The 17068-nt window shown below is 39.0% G+C and overlaps 1 protein-coding gene across 4 annotated transcripts in view; it reads left to right on the plus strand.

Moving 5' to 3' along the window:
• Nucleotides 1-588: 588 nt before the first annotated feature.
• prkdc (protein kinase, DNA-activated, catalytic subunit) overlaps nt 589-17068 on the plus strand; it is a 31933-nt gene continuing 15453 nt past the window's right edge. For 2 of the 4 annotated variants that reach the window (XM_080305948.1, XM_026179402.2), the window contains exons 1-44: nt 589-892; nt 1609-1685; nt 1765-1869; nt 2044-2118; nt 2307-2415; nt 2517-2629; nt 2754-2853; nt 2925-2980; nt 3058-3088; nt 3167-3324; nt 3469-3615; nt 3914-4078; nt 4171-4339; nt 4469-4518; nt 4634-4750; nt 5093-5242; nt 5423-5532; nt 5779-5938; nt 6137-6223; nt 6358-6477; nt 7220-7379; nt 7469-7578; nt 7859-7946; nt 8069-8232; nt 8545-8697; nt 10018-10125; nt 10261-10487; nt 10614-10708; nt 11003-11105; nt 11333-11466; nt 11656-11886; nt 12013-12239; nt 12334-12542; nt 12671-12803; nt 12920-13078; nt 13246-13449; nt 13561-13749; nt 13908-14012; nt 14109-14276; nt 15008-15135; nt 15271-15478; nt 16095-16273; nt 16374-16542; nt 16989-17054. In XM_080305948.1, the coding sequence (XP_080162074.1) occupies nt 730-892; nt 1609-1685; nt 1765-1869; nt 2044-2118; nt 2307-2415; nt 2517-2629; nt 2754-2853; nt 2925-2980; nt 3058-3088; nt 3167-3324; nt 3469-3615; nt 3914-4078; nt 4171-4339; nt 4469-4518; nt 4634-4750; nt 5093-5242; nt 5423-5532; nt 5779-5938; nt 6137-6223; nt 6358-6477; nt 7220-7379; nt 7469-7578; nt 7859-7946; nt 8069-8232; nt 8545-8697; nt 10018-10125; nt 10261-10487; nt 10614-10708; nt 11003-11105; nt 11333-11466; nt 11656-11886; nt 12013-12239; nt 12334-12542; nt 12671-12803; nt 12920-13078; nt 13246-13449; nt 13561-13749; nt 13908-14012; nt 14109-14276; nt 15008-15135; nt 15271-15478; nt 16095-16273; nt 16374-16542; nt 16989-17054 (5979 nt within the window). In that variant the 5' untranslated portion in view covers nt 589-729. Of the gene's footprint in view, nt 893-1608; nt 1686-1764; nt 2119-2306; nt 2416-2516; nt 2630-2753; nt 2854-2924; nt 2981-3057; nt 3089-3166; nt 3325-3468; nt 3616-3913; nt 4079-4170; nt 4340-4468; nt 4519-4633; nt 4751-5092; nt 5243-5422; nt 5533-5778; nt 5939-6136; nt 6224-6357; nt 6478-7219; nt 7380-7468; nt 7579-7858; nt 7947-8068; nt 8233-8544; nt 8698-10017; nt 10126-10260; nt 10488-10613; nt 10709-11002; nt 11106-11332; nt 11467-11655; nt 11887-12012; nt 12240-12333; nt 12543-12670; nt 12804-12919; nt 13079-13245; nt 13450-13560; nt 13750-13907; nt 14013-14108; nt 14277-15007; nt 15136-15270; nt 15479-16094; nt 16274-16373; nt 16543-16988; nt 17055-17068 lie in introns of all 4 variants that reach the window. The other 2 variants (XM_080305946.1, XM_080305947.1) reach the window with 1 other exon arrangement.

Consider the following 17068-nt stretch of genomic DNA (forward strand, 5'->3'; position numbering starts at 1 on the left):
GAATATAAGTTAATTTTCCTGAAATGTATGTCTCTGTTTTCTGTCTAGTCCAAAGCAAACAGAACAGCATTAAAAAATGTTTAAAAAAAGTATTTCAAGATAAATTCTTTACTAGTTAATTATGTAAAGCATATTATGACCACTAGAGGTCAGTGTTTCGCGTATGACGTAGCGTTAAAGCAGACACAATAATATCGGTACGTTTCCGGTAATTACCTCAAATTAAACCCTAAGTAACGATTAAACGCATTAATTCCAAGGTAGATATAAATAGAAAATAAAAATAGAAAAAAGAATAGATTTATACTTTTGTCGCTTTTCTAATATGCAAATATTTGTAGTGTTTGATCCGGTAGAGACCTTCAAAATAAATCTTACAAAATTAAAATTTCACAAGTAGATAAATGAAACTAAAGTGAAATTCTTCTCGAAATAGTAACGTCTGTTTACAGTGTAATATTACCCCTGTCACTTTATAGGCATTAAATATACACTCGGTCACCCTGTTTACCATTTTTATTTTCGGGGCCTTTATTTTGAAACACACGCAGCTTACATGCTATTGTGATTCTTCCTGATGCGAAGGATTTGGGACTGAATGGCTGTGTGCTGACAGTCTGAAATGTTCAGTGTTTAGCTAGTTAGAAGAACACGTGTTCTCTGTTTGCGGGCTTACCAGATAAATCCACATCTATTTTGCTAATGCTAGCTTAAGCCATCACTCCAGCTATGTCTTCCCACAGCAGCGCTGCAGGAGGAATCCAAGGGCTGCTTCTGAAACTTCACGAATCACTTTCGGACGAAGACACTAGAGCGGCAGCTTTAAAATCTCACGATATTATCGGTGATCTGGTACAGGAGTGCATGGTAACAGCAACCGAGAATGAACTCGGTAAGACAAAAACTCCATTAAACGCTCGCTTTACTGTCCGTCCCAACCTCCCTTAACAATACGGCAATTTTATCTTTCTGGGGCTTCTGTTGCAGATCATCGTCAAATCTATTGAAAGATAAGGGTTTGGGGTTTTTTTTTTAGATGGTACTGATGTGTTCGTCGTGCAGACAATATTCATTAGTAACATCGATAACTTTTTTTAATCAATCAATTTGATGCAAGCTCTTCCGCCAAAACTGGTGGGAGGTAACGTTCAGTCGAAACACAACAAAGAAGAACACACGTGATTCTTTGATGATAAGGAAAGTTTCAAGGTGCATTACAGCTTAAATGCAAATATTTATTGTTGAATAAATAATAGTAATAACGGTTTTAAATGTTATAAAAGCACAAAAAATCAGTAGTTTTGCAGCACAGATCAGAAGTCTGCAGGATGTCGATGCAACCACAGATTCCCTCCATTGCTCTTTATTCCTCAGGGGGGGCTTTAACTCTTTTGTTCCAACAGTACACAACACAGATCGCTAATATTACTAGAAAACAAGCGCAATGTTAAACCCTGGTCATCTGTCAGCATCCTACCAAAGTTTAACAACCATGTTTGTCCCAGTACCTGCTCTGTTGGTCTGTAGCAGAACATTTAAAATTGCACAGATGAAAAAAGTACTAAGATTTCTTAATCCGTCTTTTTTTATCTTTTTTATGGCATCCAGCACTGCAGACATCTTTATTGTTCTCGGAAGACTATGGGTTGCTTACCTTCCTCAAGAAGTCCCTGGCTTTGGATGAGGTGGGTTTCTCGAACTATAGTAAACAACTATGTAAGTAAGTGTTAAGTTCTCCTGTTGGCTGATATATCTGTTTTCCAGCTGCGGGACACTCGGATTGAAATCCTGTTTTTTTTGGAGAAGTTCTTGGACAAAGTCTCACCAACGCTCAAAGGTTGGGAAAAGACTTACGCCACTGACATAAGAGTAAGTATTCTTTTCCATTATTTATTTATTTTTTTTACATGTCTTTATTGTGTGTTACATGGTAAAGACAGGGCTGTGACCGGTGAGAGGACAGGTATAACTACATCAGCACTGTTACTAGTACAGATTTGCTTTTATATGTGTAAATGTTTTGGTAATTCTGTGCCTTTTAAGGACACATGCATCATCGTGTACACAAAAGACAAAGGAGCCAAATGCAGGACCCCAGTGCTGGAGCTCCTTATTAAGGTTGGTTTCTAGTTAGACTCCAGGAACTGCCCTCAGACCTGAGGAAGAGATCCATTAAAAACAGATTTTTAAATTCCTGTGATCTTGCAATGTTTGTTCTTTAATGGACTTTAGAATTTAAAAGATTTAAAACTGGACTTTTACTTTTGTTCTTCTTAAAGATCATCCTTGTTAATGTGTCTCATTAGGTTCTCCAAACTACAAAGGCTTCCAGTGTTGCTGCAAACTTTAGAATCACAAAAATATTTGACAAATATTACAGCGAGCTGTGTGAGAAGAGCAGACTGCCAGATTCAGGTGAGTGCCACTTTAATAAAAAAAAAAAGGAAGTAAAAAAGATGAAAAGGGTTTCGATTAATTTATTCATTTATGATTATTATTTGTTACCTTTTTTATAGTCCTTGGAAAAGTCTATGAGTTGCTGGGAGTTCTTGCAGAAGTTCATCCCAGTGAGATGGTCAACAGCTCAGACAAACTCTACAGGGCTTACCTAGGAGAACTGAAAGATCAGGTACGGAGCATTCATACAGAAGAATGATGGAAAAGTTGTGATTAACTAAAGGCTAAAAGAAAACAAAAAAAGACTGTCTGATGAGCATGACAGCACCAGCTGGTTTCATCTTTGTTTTTTGCAGATGACCTCTTCAACAAAGGAACCCAAGCTTTTAGTGGTTGCTGGATGTCTGAGAGGAATCACTGCCCTAATGGTCAACTTCACTAAAACCATGGAAGAAGGTGAGTGCTCACCTGTTTCAGCTTAGATTCATAAGAACTATTTATTACTTGTAATTGTTCCTGATTTGCAGACCCAGCAACATCCAAGGAAATCTTTCAGTACACCTTAAAGTCAATCAGTCCCCAGGTAATTCAGAGAGTGCATTTTCATCAATATTTAACATTTTTGTTATGTTTCTATAAACTTTATCTTTTTTTATACAGATGGACATGACTCGATATGCAGTCACGTTTGGTAAGTCTTGTGATTTCTTGGCAAACTAATGATAAAACTTTTAAAAAGTAATCTTTCGTTGATCTGTTTCTTTAACAGCCGGCCTCAGGTTGCTCGCCAGACATGCCTCCCAATTCAGCAGCTGCCTCATGGACCACTACAAACCTTTATTTGAAGTCATGTCCAAACTCTGTGGACACATCAATGGGGAAATGAAGAAGACGAGTTACTATGCACTTGAGGCCTTCCTCAAACAGGTGAAACACTTCAAGTCATAGCTGCAAAGGCACAGCCGGACTAACCTTGGATACACGCTAAATAAAATCAGTGGCATGTCTCTGCACATGCACGCTGAGGTTAAGAGTCTAAATATTTTGATGCTTTTTGTGATTATTTGTCAGGTTGCATTGTTGGTGGCTGACAATATCGAGGAGCATAAAACCAAGCTGAAGTTCTTCATGCAGAAGTTCTGCAGCATCATTAAGACCATGGACTCGACATACAAAGAGCTGTCGATTGCCATACGAGGATATGGATTCTTTGCAGCGGTACGTCTGTCTCCTGTGATAGCTGTAGTAAATGCAAATCATTTGAGTAACAAGTAGATAAAGTCTGTCCATATGAATGAATTGTTGTAAACTAAAACAGATCTGTACATTGCTTTCAAATAGTCATTTGTTCCCGGTTGTAGGGTATGCTTAAAACGGACTTGTGTGCACCGAGGCCCAGTGTGAGATAGATATGGATTATTTTGAACTGTGAATCATGCAAAGCTACTCTGATGGAGTCCAACACAATGTGGCTCGAAATGAGTGTTTCTTTTTTGTTTCTTTGTTTTTTTTATAGCCATGCAAGAAGGTTTGCCCCCAGGACGTAGACTTGATGTACACCGAGCTGATTCAGCGCTGTAAGCAGATGTACCTGACAGAGTCCGACGGGGAGGATGACAGCTTCTACCAGCTGCCCAGCTTTCTGGACTCGATAGCCAGTGTTCTTATTCACCTGGACAAGGTATATATTCTGTTGCAGTTTACTTTGACGTTAAGTTAAATAACAGCAAATAACGTTGGACTGTAATCTCCTGTTTGTTTCAATGACCCCAGATTCCAGAGGTATATACACCACTGCTAGAGCGCCTCCTTGTGGTGCAGATCGACAGCTTTCCTCAGTACAGCGAGAGAATGCAGATTGCTTGCACCAGGTCCATCCTTAAGGTGCTTGTGGCCATCGCTTCTAAAGGACCCGTTCTATGGAGTTTCATTAGCTCTGTGGGTGAGTGGATCATGAGCACACTGGACCTGCTTCAAACACCCTTAACCCTTTATTAACGTCTGTTATTTATTCATGGCTGTTTAAATGCTTCACTGGAGGACAGGACACTTATCTTTGCCTCTTTTTCAGTTCACCAAGGCTTGATCCGCGTCTGCTCAAAACCCCTCACTCTTTCTGAGGTCAGACTTTTCTTTTTACACAAATGTGTACAGTTTGTAATAAGTTGAAGGCTTTTTTGGTGTGGAATTATTTCCTTATTGTTCTAATAAAGTACATTTCTCCATCATCTTGCAGGACACATCGAGCAGTTCCTCTGAGTCTTCCCAAGTTCGCACTGGGAAGTGGAAAGTTCCAGCTAGTCACGACTACCTTTCTCTGTATAAAAACCTTTTAGACTGCGATCGGTTGAAGGTACATTTATGTTCTTACTTGCCTGTTAAAATGCATATTACACATTACATATTATTTAGCTGTGTAATCTTGAAACAGCATTTACATATCTATAGAAAAGTCTATGTTCTGCTGTTAAACTGCAAGGAGTCTTTAAAGTCAGTAGCTAAAATTATGCAGACGTCCTTTGAAGGCCTCATGTGTTCACTGTTTTTAATATTCAGGTGTAGTTGATCCTGACATATGTTCTATGTGCTCTCAATGGTTAAAAACATGCTTTGTGGCTGGAAAATGTCATAAATGAAAAGCCATTTGGAAAGCAGCGCATTTCATTCACTTCCTCACTTATGCCGTCCTCTGCAGGATTCAGGTTTTTTGGATGGAGCGTTTGAAAGTCAGAATGCAGCTCTCGGGTCTTTGAGCCGTCTCCTGTATGACGAGGTGGTGAAGTCGATTCTGCGTATCGTGGAAAAACTGGACTTGTCAGTGCAAAAAGTAACAACAGGAGAGGAGGTAGGGTCTCACGCTAATGTTACGTTTTTATGTATTTTTCTTCATTGACCCATATATGGGAGTTGACAGATGCACAGGGTATTTTTATTAGCATCAGTTTAAACAGAGCACATTTAGTTTTTCAAAAGCGTTTCTGCTGGTTGACCTTCATCACCTGCCACTTATCTCTGTGTTGACCAGGCTCCAGATGATGCAGCCCACATCCTGCCCTCGTCCGACCCCACTGCTCACCTGCTCCCCAATAAGGTCAAAGACTTCACCGCCTTTATCAATCTGGTGGACTTCTGCAGGTAACTGAGACAGAACTTTCCACTTTTTCCACATGGGAGCGGAACTGTGTGGGATTCTTTTTATATGTGCTTTTCCCACTAGTGTGAATTTGGCCAAGTACAGCTGATCTATGCATTTTTTTATGCCCCAGTTTCCACTGTCTTCCACCTTGGACACTGGTTTACATCACATTATAATATAAGAAACAGCCACCCATATTTTGTTTCACAACTGGAGTGAAAACTTTTTTTCCCCTGCTTCCACAGTGAGTTGTTGCTGAATAAACACATGGAGTATTTTCACTCTTGGATGTATCCCCTAAGTCATGAGCTCATCCTCCACTCCATAAGAAATCCTCTTGTCAGTGGCTTTTACAAGCTGCTTTCTGTCACCATGAAAATTGCCAAGAGAATAAAGTACTACCAGGTAGGTTTTTTATTTTTGGGATATTTGAAAAATGAATTTTGCCAGCTGCTCATGAAGCAAGAATATCAAGTTGTTTCATCATGTCTTATAAGTCGAATAAATTTGTTTATCATTAAGATTCTATGTAGCCGGTGAGGCTTGTTCATCGTAAGTGTTTCCATTAAATACATAATATAATACATATCTGCCTTTGAACAGGGAGTTGGACTGAGAAACTCGACATCCCCCCAGAGTGACTCGGTGAAAACTGCTTGTTTTGCACTCTTCTCCAAGTTTGGAAAAGAGGTAGCTTCTCATTACAGCGCTTTTGCAGGAATGTTGTAAACATGCTTTCTGCTACTATAAAGTGAAATAGAGCTGTACTGTGGAATTTAAAGTGTATGTTTTTATGTATTTATGTGACATTTTTTTCTGGCTAGGTGTGTGTCAGAATGAAGCAGTACAAAGATGAGCTCCTGGCATCCTGCTTGACTTTTGTCCTCTCATTGCACCACAACATTGTAGCTCTGGACATCAAGGCCTATTGTCCTGCTCTTGAGGTGGGATTCTTTTTTTTTTTTTTTTTTTTTTTGCTCCATGATATATTTCTAATGATATATTTCTGTGCAAAAACGCTAATGTACACTAATGTTCCGCTGCAGTGATAGTTGAGAGGCTGTAGGAATATTCAGAACTAGCTTAATTACAAAACAAACAAATAACCAGTTGAGTATAAATCTCAACCCAGTGACATTTAACAGCAGGTGCCCAAGTATGTGCAACTACAAGCAAAGTACTTAGCAAGCTAGCTGTCAGGCAAACGTTAGCTAAAATGTATCAGGTAAATTGGTTGCTAAAAATGGTTATTTACTATAAAATATTGGAAAATTTTAGATAAATATTTTGAATATGTTTATTAAATAGTAGTTATTAGTGTCAACAATTGAATATATGCTGAATTAATAAATGTAATAATAAAAGCTAAACAGTTAGCCTAGCTAGCTAACAATAATGGCTAAATTATTGAATAGCTTGGCTTTTTTTTGGCTCTAAACTGCTTTTAGAGCCACTTTTTTATTAAGAAAATGAAAATAAATGAATTAATAAAAGCCAGTTTGCCTTTGCACCTTGTTTAATGGTGTGAGTAAGTTTTCTATATTTCCCTGATAGGGCTAAGAGGATAAACAACCAAAATGGGAAAGCTCTGGTTTAATTTTTCTTTTCATTAATTGTAATTTTTACCATTTGTGCTACCTGATTCTGAAGACTTATACGTCTGTGTGTACTTGTAAATGGGTCTAGACTGCTCTGAAATTAGGCCTGAGCCACATTCCTTTGGCCAACGCAGCCTTAGATGCTCTTGAGGACTGGTCCTCACACATTCCTCTGAAGACGATGCAGCCCTGCTACACCAGTGTCCTTCCTATTCTGGACGGATACCTGAAAACCTCCTCCACTGACAGTAAGAAGGATGATAGCTGAGCTAAATCACAGCTGGTCAGTTGGACATATCATAAACAAAAAGTGTAAATCTGTTGTTGTTTACTTTAGACAAAGATGAGAGCAACTGGGAGGTGATATCGTCTTTGTCTTCAAAAAGTGACAGAGGATACAGCAGGGTGATGAGCAGGCTTCTGAAGAAATCCGACCAGCTTTCTATGGTAATTGATTAGAAGCAACTTGCTCATGCAATACTCATAATAAAGGAGAAGTCTCATTGTTATAACAAAAACTCCTAATTAAGACGTTTCTGTTTTTATTTATGTGTCAACCACCATATCAGTTGTAGTCACTACACAGCCAGATTAATGCACAATTCAGTGTTATTGGGTGTTTCCATTTTTTGTACAAATGCAAAACACAACAGTCACGATCAATAACATTGAACTACTTTTTATTTAGCAACGAGTCCAAAAACTTAATATTAACCTTTGTTTGTAGGAAGATGCTCCTCTTGTCAAGGTGAGGCTGAGGGTAGTGAAGCTACTCGGTCACTTGGGAGGAAAGTTAAATAGAAACCTTGTAACTGGTAAGGATCTCTAAAACCAACCCTTTTTAAAGTTTTTTTTTTTTAAATATTCTACTCTATTTTACATCGATTTGTTATTGTGATGTATTTCTGTTACCATAAGCCTCTGCTCTGGCATTTAGTGGTCTCCTCAGAAGAAATGATGAAGAAATTTGTGTCTTGGGATACTGAGAAAAGACTCAGCTTTGCAGTGCCATTCAAGGACATGAAGCCGGTCATCTTCCTCGACCCATTTTTGCCTCGGATCAGTGAGCTGGCTCTTTCCACAAGTGACAGACAAACTAAAGTAAGTCCTCTAACAGTCGTTTTTGAACATGGCAAGATACTACACCCATGTTGCTCTCCGATACATCCATCGGAGTGGGAATGTGTATGAATGTTAGATTGTAAGCACTTAACAACTTAGAAAACGTGCTTGTGTGAATGGGTGTGATTGGGTGAATGAATTAGTTGTATAAAATGCTTTGAGGGCTCAGAGTAGAAAAGCACTATGTTGCCAGTCTATTTACCATCACTTGGAGTTTAAAAAAAGAAAATTCTGTGAGTCACACTTATCAACATCCACTTTGCTCAGAATTACTCCCTGTCTTTGATGTAGGTAGCAGCTTGTGAGCTGCTCCACAGCATGGTGGTCTACATGGTTGGGAAGAGTGCCCAGATGGCTGAAGGAGAGAATACATTGCCACCTATGTACAAGCTACACAAACGACTGTTTCCTGTCCTACTACGTCTGGCTTGCGATGTTGATCAGGTATTTCATTTCATCTATATGCTGACGATTGCCAGCTTTATCTACCTTTCAATCGCTTGATTGTCTTAGCGATTGTTAAGTCATGGATGACTCTAAATTTTTAAAAATTTTAATAACGTAAAACAGAAGCAATTTTTCCTCTGGTACCCCTCACCTGAAAAGTTTGGTTACTAATCTTGGGGTAACAGTCGACACTGCTGTTAGTTTTGATGGCCACATAAATGGGGTGGTGAAATCTTGATTCTATTACCTCAGATGTCTGTCAAAGGTTAAGTCTTTTCTTTCCAGACGCAACTTGGAAACTGTCATCCATGCTTTTATAACCTCACGTTGGATTACTGCAACTCCCTTTTAATGGGGGTTGGCCAGGGCACTGCAACTAGTGCAGAATGCTGCGGCATGTTTTTAAATGGTAAAAGAAAATTTGACCATATTACTCTGGTTCTGGCCGCCTTACACTGGCTTCCTATTTTAAAATCCTTTTACTGGTTTTTAAATCCTTAAATGGTCTGGCACCTGTATAATTGTCTGATCTGCTGAAGCCCTATGTCCCCCCTCGCTCATTCCAGTCAGCTGAGCAGTCCCTAAATTACGGCTGAAACTTAGATGAGACCGAGCGTTCTCTATTGTGGCCCTGAAGCTTTGCAATGATCTTCCTCTTCACGTTAAGCAATCTACATCAGTGCTGGTTTTTAAATCCAGATTAAAAACTCATTTTTATTCCCTATCCTTTGACTCAGTGGGTAACTGACACTGTTGTTTTATTGTTATTTATTTATTGTATTTATTATTCTTATTGTATTTTTTATATTTATGCTCTACAGCACTTTGGTCGGCCATGTGTCGTTTTTTTAAAGTGCTATATAAATTTATGGTATGGTATTTTTTCCCCATCAAACTGTCTTAATGGTAATTGAGATGTTGGCTAATAAATCCTCTAAAGAAATCAGAGAATTTCTAAAAGATTACAAATTCTTTATGAGAGCAAAGAAAGATTTTTGGTGTGTGTTTAATGAGAAATGCATGCGCCTTTAAACAGGCAGGTGTAGCAAACACCAGCTCTGTCCTGCTGAGTGCCACCAACTGAGATTTGTCCATTTAAATAAATAAATCATGCTGAACAACATATTTACAGCTATATGGAGATGACGTGGTGGATGATCTGTACAGGCAACATAGAACATCTCATCCAAGCTACTTTATAAATTGCTGTGATAGAAATAAATAAAAAAAATTGAAGAAACAGAACTAAACATTAAGCACACTTGCTCACTGCCTTGTTTAGACCCTGACTTTTTTCTTTCTGGATTTCTTTGCTAGGTAACCAGACAGCTGTTTGAACCACTGGTTATGCAGCTCATTCACTGGTTCACAAATAACAAGAAGTTTGAGAGCCAGGACACAGTTGCTGTTCTTGAGGCCATCCTGGTAAGCGTTTGAATACTACAGTTCTAGGTTAAACACAGTTTTTGAGTCTTTTCCCTTTATTCCCTTTCCATCATTGGTCACACAGGAGCTGTTTCTCTGTAATAGTTTAAGCCTCACATGGTTTGCTCTCTTCAGGACGGCGTGGTCGACCCAATGGACAGCACTCTCAGAGACTTCTGTGGCCGCTGCATTGAAGAGTTTGTCAAATGGTCTATCAAGCAAACCACCCCCAAGCAGCAGGAGAGGAGTCCCACCAACATGAAGTCTTTGTTTAAGCGCATCTACAGCTTGGCTCTCCACCCCAATGGCTTCAAAAGACTTGGTGCTGCCTTAGCATTCAATAGCATCTACAGACAATTCAGGTGGAAAGGAATTCTGTCTGTCTACTCGCATTTTACCCTCTAAATTGTGACCATGGCCGTTAACTGGGTCCTTTGAATAAGGGATATTATGCTGTGCTGAATGCAGTCATCTGTGTCTCTCTCCAGGGAGGAAAATTCATTGGTGGAACAGTTTGTCTTCGAGGTTCTCGTCATATTTGTCGAAAGTCTGGCTCTTGCACACTCAGATGAACGATCTATGGGTAATTGTCACATCAGCATTGTAGACTGTGCACTCGGATTTTCATGTCATTATCAACCTCTCCCTCTCTCATTAAAGACAGATTATGTAAGACAATCACTCCTTAATGTGTTCTGCTTTGTAACATTTGTTAATTTATTTATGCCAGAATTTGCACAAACTGATTTATAGGAATTATATTTCAAGAAAATATGCAAAAAAGTTTGTATAGTGTGTTTTTATATTTGGTCAAATATGTTGAAGGGTATTTCTTTTAGGATTTGTGATGCTTTTCTTGCAACTCCCTCATACTCAGGTACATTACAGCAGTGTGGCAGTGCCATTGACCATTTAAAAAGAATAATCAAACACAAGGCTCCCAGTCTCAATCACCACAATGCAAAGAGACGCATCCCAAGGTTGGTACCATGGTGAAAATGAAAATCCTTTCTACTTCTTTGCTTTTATTAAATGTGCATTCAATTTATACGTCCAATGATGTCAATTTTGCAGTATATCACATTGTGACCTAACATTGCCACTCGTCTCCATATGAAAACAAAAGAACGATGAAAAAATTAAGGATAAAAATTAGCACATTTCAAGCAGTTTAAATATCGTTCTTTCTTTCTTGCTCTTTTTTCAGAGGCTTTCCGCCCGATGAGAAGCTGTGCCTCTCAGATGTGGTTTCATGGCTCTTGGAGCAATGTGGCCGCCCTCAGACTGAGTGTCGCCATAAATGCATGGAGCTCCTGTATGAGTTTATCCCCCTCCTCCCAGGTGAGAACCAACAGTTTAATTTTTGCAAAGGTGACCTGAAAATTTAAAATGGGCACATGCAAATTAAAAAAAGAAAACCCACTTAAAAACAATTAATTGAGATTTACAGTTTAGCATAATAACTACCCTGCTACTCTAAATGAACTTCTGCCAAACATGTCAGTAAATTCCCGAATGTGTGTGACTTAGGGAAGAAATCCCCACCTCAGTGGGTGGATGGCATGCTGAAGGATCATGGCACAGACTTTCTGATGTCACAGTTTGAGGGCGGAGGTCTCCTCTCCCAACCAACACTCAGGGACCTGACGAGCCCTTTCAGTGTCCGAGCCACGCTGCAGTGGCTGGACCTCCTGCTGGCTGTTCTGGACTGCTACAACACTTTCATCGGCCTACACATTATCAAGCCTCAGTACATTCTAAGTAAGTCTATATTTGTGCCAAAGTTTCTCCAAGTTCACTGCTCTGCGTAACATTATCAAATGAATTCTACATCAGTTTGGTAGATTCCAGTGATTCCAATTAATCTCTGCTTATTTGATGTTCAAGGCTCAAAAGACAAATCGAGGTTTCTGAAAGCTCTGCATTTCTTTCTGACGGAGCTGGCAACTCATGAACTGGTAGCAGCAGAGAGCTGTTTCCCACTTGGTGAGAAGACCTCACACTTCAGCCCAAGAGAGGTGGAGCAGTACAACTACAGCAAATGCACCATCATTGTCCGCCTGCTGGAGTTCACCACAATGATTCTTGCCAAAGGAGACAAGGAGCTTTGGAAGGTATCGCTGAATTACAAGAACTGACAATAAGTAACTTGGTGCTGATTCTTCCATTTCAAAGTTTTACTCATCATGTCCTTATTTTTATTCATAGTCTCTGGAACAAGAGTTTTTATGCTCAGTTTTTTTCGAGCTGACTGCGATGGTGGTTTGCGAGCCGTCCGCTGTAGGCTTCAACATGGCAGATGTGGAGGTAATGAAGAACCTACCAGAAGTGTGTGTTCCTCTACTGAAAGCACTGCTGGCCTCACCTTACTGCAGTCGTCTGGAAAGCAGCTTGAGGACAAAAATCTCATGTAAAAGGTTGAGTTCTCTTATTTGTTAAAGAAAGATACGTAGGGCTTTAATTTGACTGTGCAGCACTGGTGCAATTATCAAAACCACTAATGTTTTGGTTTTTTCCTCCTAAATTTCTTTAATGAACACTGTAGTGTAGAGGGCTTGTGCAACGTAGACCTGTACCATTCCAGCACTCTCAGCCACCATGACCAGATGGAAATGGTTCTGTCTTCCTGTAAGCAAATTCACAAAGCCGGCTTCCTCAGCTCCATCCTGCACAGCCAGGTATGAACATTAAACCAAAGTAAGGTTGCCTGGATATTTTATTATTTATTTATAACACGTACTGCATCATCTCTACTGAATGCACTGCCGTAAGATCTTTTTGTGTGTTCCTTAAGGATTCATCTTATGGCAAAAAACTTGGATCCCAGCTTCTAATGACGGTGTATAAAGGCATAGCACCAGGAGAAGAAAGGAAGGCACTTCCATCCTTAGACGTAAACACCAGGAGGGTTGCAGATGGTCTGCTTCAGCTTGCGTTTTCTCTCAGTCAGCAGGTCAGTGTTGCTGCTCAATCTGGTGTTAGTGAAACATCAAGTCACTGAACTAAAAAGCAAACTGGGACTGATAAGATTCCCATTTTGAGCAGTGTTGCTGTGAAGGTAACTAGTGTTTGAGGTAACAGTGCTTTCTAACGTTGTGCATTATTGCTATTTCTTTGCAGAGCGAGCAGTTGGTAGATTTGCTCTTGAACACCATCATGCTTTCTGTGCCCGTGTCTGGAAGTCACAGCCACAACTTCCTGAGCTTCTCGCATGGCGAGTACTTCTACAGCCTTTTTCAGGCGACCATCAACACTGAGCTGCTGAGAAGTCTGAACACAACAGTGCCACGCCTGATGAAAGCTTCTTCCCAAAACCCCAGCATGGTACTTGTCATTTTTAGTTAGTTTACGATAAAACTGTAACCACGGGCATCTGAAGACGGATAACTTCTTGTTTTCTCATTACAAACTTGATTTTTATTTCCTGGTGTTCAGGTGAGCGTGTTGCTGAATGGCATGCTGGACCACAGCTTTAAAGAACGATCGGTGAGGAAGACTCAGGGGAAGCAGCTGGTTGAAGAGGTGCTAAAACGATGGATGAGCCTGCAGTCATGGTGGGAGGGAGATTCTTCCACCCCAGAGAGCAAAACTGCCATCCTCCTGCTGCTCTCCAAGCTTCTGCAGGTATCAGGAGGATCAAATTACTGCTGTCTGCCCCCTGCTAAAAAGCCATAAACTAAAACTGTGAAAATATGTTAAGACCTTTGTAATAGTAATAGTGCAGATATATTGGTGTTTCTTTTCATTTTAGTTCATTTTATTGAATTTCTCTCTCTGAACAGATTGACTCCTCTGTCTGCTCCGATATAAAACATGAAGCATTCAGACAGGTGTTTTCCACTTTCACTGTGCTGCTGGTTGACATGAATCTGCCGCTGAATCTCAAGGTAGTAACAGATTTTATTTAAGTTACGGGACAGTTTTATGTATTAAGTTATTTTCTAGTCGGTGAAACTTTATGCTGAACTCAATCAATTTTTCAGAGCCAGGCTCTGCTGGTGTTGCCCTTCTTCACAACACTCCCAGAAGAGCCACTAGCTGAGCTGCAGGTAGCGCTCGACACCCTGGTGGCTTCACACTTCCCCATGCAGTCTGATGAGTTTGCTAAGGGCTCCCTTCATCGCAACAACTACATGGACTGTGTCCGAAAGGTAAACAGTGGGATTTAGAAAGTAGTAGTAGTGTGCGTGCCTGCGTGAAATACCCTTTGATCTGACTACAAAAGATTGGTTATACATGAGGAGATATATATATATATATATATATATATATATATATATATATATATATATATATATATATATATATATATGTATATATGTATATATATATATGTATATATGTATATATATATATATATATATGTATATATATATATGTATATATGTATATATATATATATATATATGTATATATATATATGTATATATGTATATATATATATATATATATGTATATATATATATGTGTATATATGTATATATATATATATATATGTATATATATATATATATATATGTATATATATATATATATATATATATATATATATGTGTATATATATATATATGTATATATGTATATATATATATATATATATATATATATATGTATATATGTGTGTATATATATATATATATATATATATATGTGTGTATATATGTGTGTATATATATATATATATATATATATATATATATATATATATATATATATATATATATATATATATATATATATATATATATATATATATATATATATATATATATATATATATAAGGAGATGGATGGATGGATGGATGGTTTTACTGACAATTTGCTTTGGAGGTTGTTGATTTAGACCCTTGCAGCTATCAGCTCTACATCTTCCATCTCTTAGTTCCTGGACGCCCTGGAGCTTTCTCAGAGCCCACTCCTGCTCAAACTACTTGCGGGAATTTTGTGTCGAGACACAAAACACATCATGGAGGACCAGTTCCAAACCTGTTTCCAAAGAACTGCCAAGCGGTAGGCAAAAGTTTTTAATTTGTTAGAGCCACATTACAGCAGTGACTCTATAGATCTTTACTGTTCCACTACAAGGAGATGTAGTTGTATGAGTTGCTTTCATTATGTGCAATGTTTTTGCCAATGTCTGTTTAGGGCAAGCGTTGAGCGGCAGCTCCAGCTGCTGTGTACAGTTTACGGGGTGATTCAACAAGGTGACGTGCCGATGAGCTCCATGCTGCAGGCCATGATGGAGAGAGTTCTGCTGCCTCTGGCCTCTCACTGCAGCGCCAAGGCCCTGAATGACTTCTTCATCACAAACGTCTTTGACATAATTTCTTTCCTGCTCAGTCGATTCACCAAGGTTTGCCTCTGAACACTGTTAACAGTGATCTAGTTAACTGGATATTTTTCTTCACTGATGTAAATTGTGGACAATAACTGAAAAATCTGAAGTCCCCGCTAATTTTGGCAGGAATGCTGGCAGGAACATTGCTGTCAGCATTGATGTTGATGATGGCATCAGTTATCACGTTGCAGAATCCTCCCTAAAAGTGTTAGAATACGATCAGTATAGGTCACATTAGGAGTGCCTGCTATGGGATTGGCTCTCAGTAAAGCGAGTGCTTTACTGAGAGTCTCATGTTCTGTCAGTCTCCCCAATTTCTTCTCAGTTAACCAGAGGAAATGTTCCTCATCTTCAAATTTCTGACATGAGTCTAGCAGCAGAGCACACATTCAGCATTCAGAGCTAATTCAACTGGACATGAAAGGTTTTCTGTCACCTCTGTAAGAGTCACTCTGATCAAGCATGAACCCAGTTTTATTCCATTTAGTGCATCTTTTTATTTGTTGACATGCCTGTGTTGTTGTGCTGGCCACTGCCTGTCAAATGAAAGACGAGAAACTCTGTCCCATTCTGTTTTTGTATCATTGTTATTATTTAACCTGAACTATGATCATTCATTTCTCACTTTCAGTCAAGCGAGACAGCCTTTGAGGTCCAATTGCTGAAGAAGAATGGCTGCTACAAGCTGATGGAGCTTTTGTATTCACGGCTTCCCAAAGAAGAGGTTTACTCAAAAGAGTCCCGCATTAATCAAGCCTACTGTCGCTCTGAGAAAACTGAGGGAAACGAGATGTCCAAGACTTTGATCAAGTAGGCCTCTCCAGCGCTTTGGTCACTTAAATTCCATTTTTATTTCATGAATAAGTGATTCATTCGTGATATATGATTACATACATTTTATTTCAATTAGGTCGTGTTTTGAAGCCTTCACTGAGAACATGGCTGGTGAGACTCAGCTCCTTGAACTCCGGAGACGCTATCACTGCACTTCGTACAACTGCGCCATCGCCGTCATCAGCTGCAGCTTCAGCGAGCCCAAATTCTACCATGGCTTCCTCTTCAGTGAGAAACCTGAGAAGGTAGTGCTTCGTTTGTATAAATACACCAACATCTCTCAGACGGCCTAGTTTAGTACAATGCAGTACAAACTACTTTTTTTTAGTTTATTTAATAGAAAAATTGGATATTGTGCTCACACTGTGTGTAATTGTGTCTTTCAACAAAGTGATGCATGCTGATAAATTTAGAATTAAACAGAAACACTCCAGCTTGTGCTTTTGATCCCTGCTGGCTGACTAAAACATGTTTGTCCTGTCGCACATGATCCTTTAGCAGGGATTATGTGCTTAAATTAGGAGGAGCAAGAAAACAAAACTCAGTTGACCATAATCTGCATTCTACTGACATCTAGTGGTGACATTTAAACACTGTTACTTGTGATACTCTGTAATTCATATAAAGTGGTAAAAAGTTTACTGTTAGTGACTTCACAGGACCTTACTGATGGTGTTTTCTTTTGTTCCAGAATCAGTTTATTCTTGAAAACATTATTGATGTTGAAAGGACCTACAACTTTCCAATTGAAATTGAGGTATGTGTTGTTGT

The sequence above is a fragment of the Astatotilapia calliptera genome, chromosome 9 (assembly GCF_964374335.1).
Source record: "Astatotilapia calliptera chromosome 9, fAstCal68.1, whole genome shotgun sequence".
Lineage (NCBI taxonomy): Eukaryota > Metazoa > Chordata > Actinopteri > Cichliformes > Cichlidae > Astatotilapia > Astatotilapia calliptera.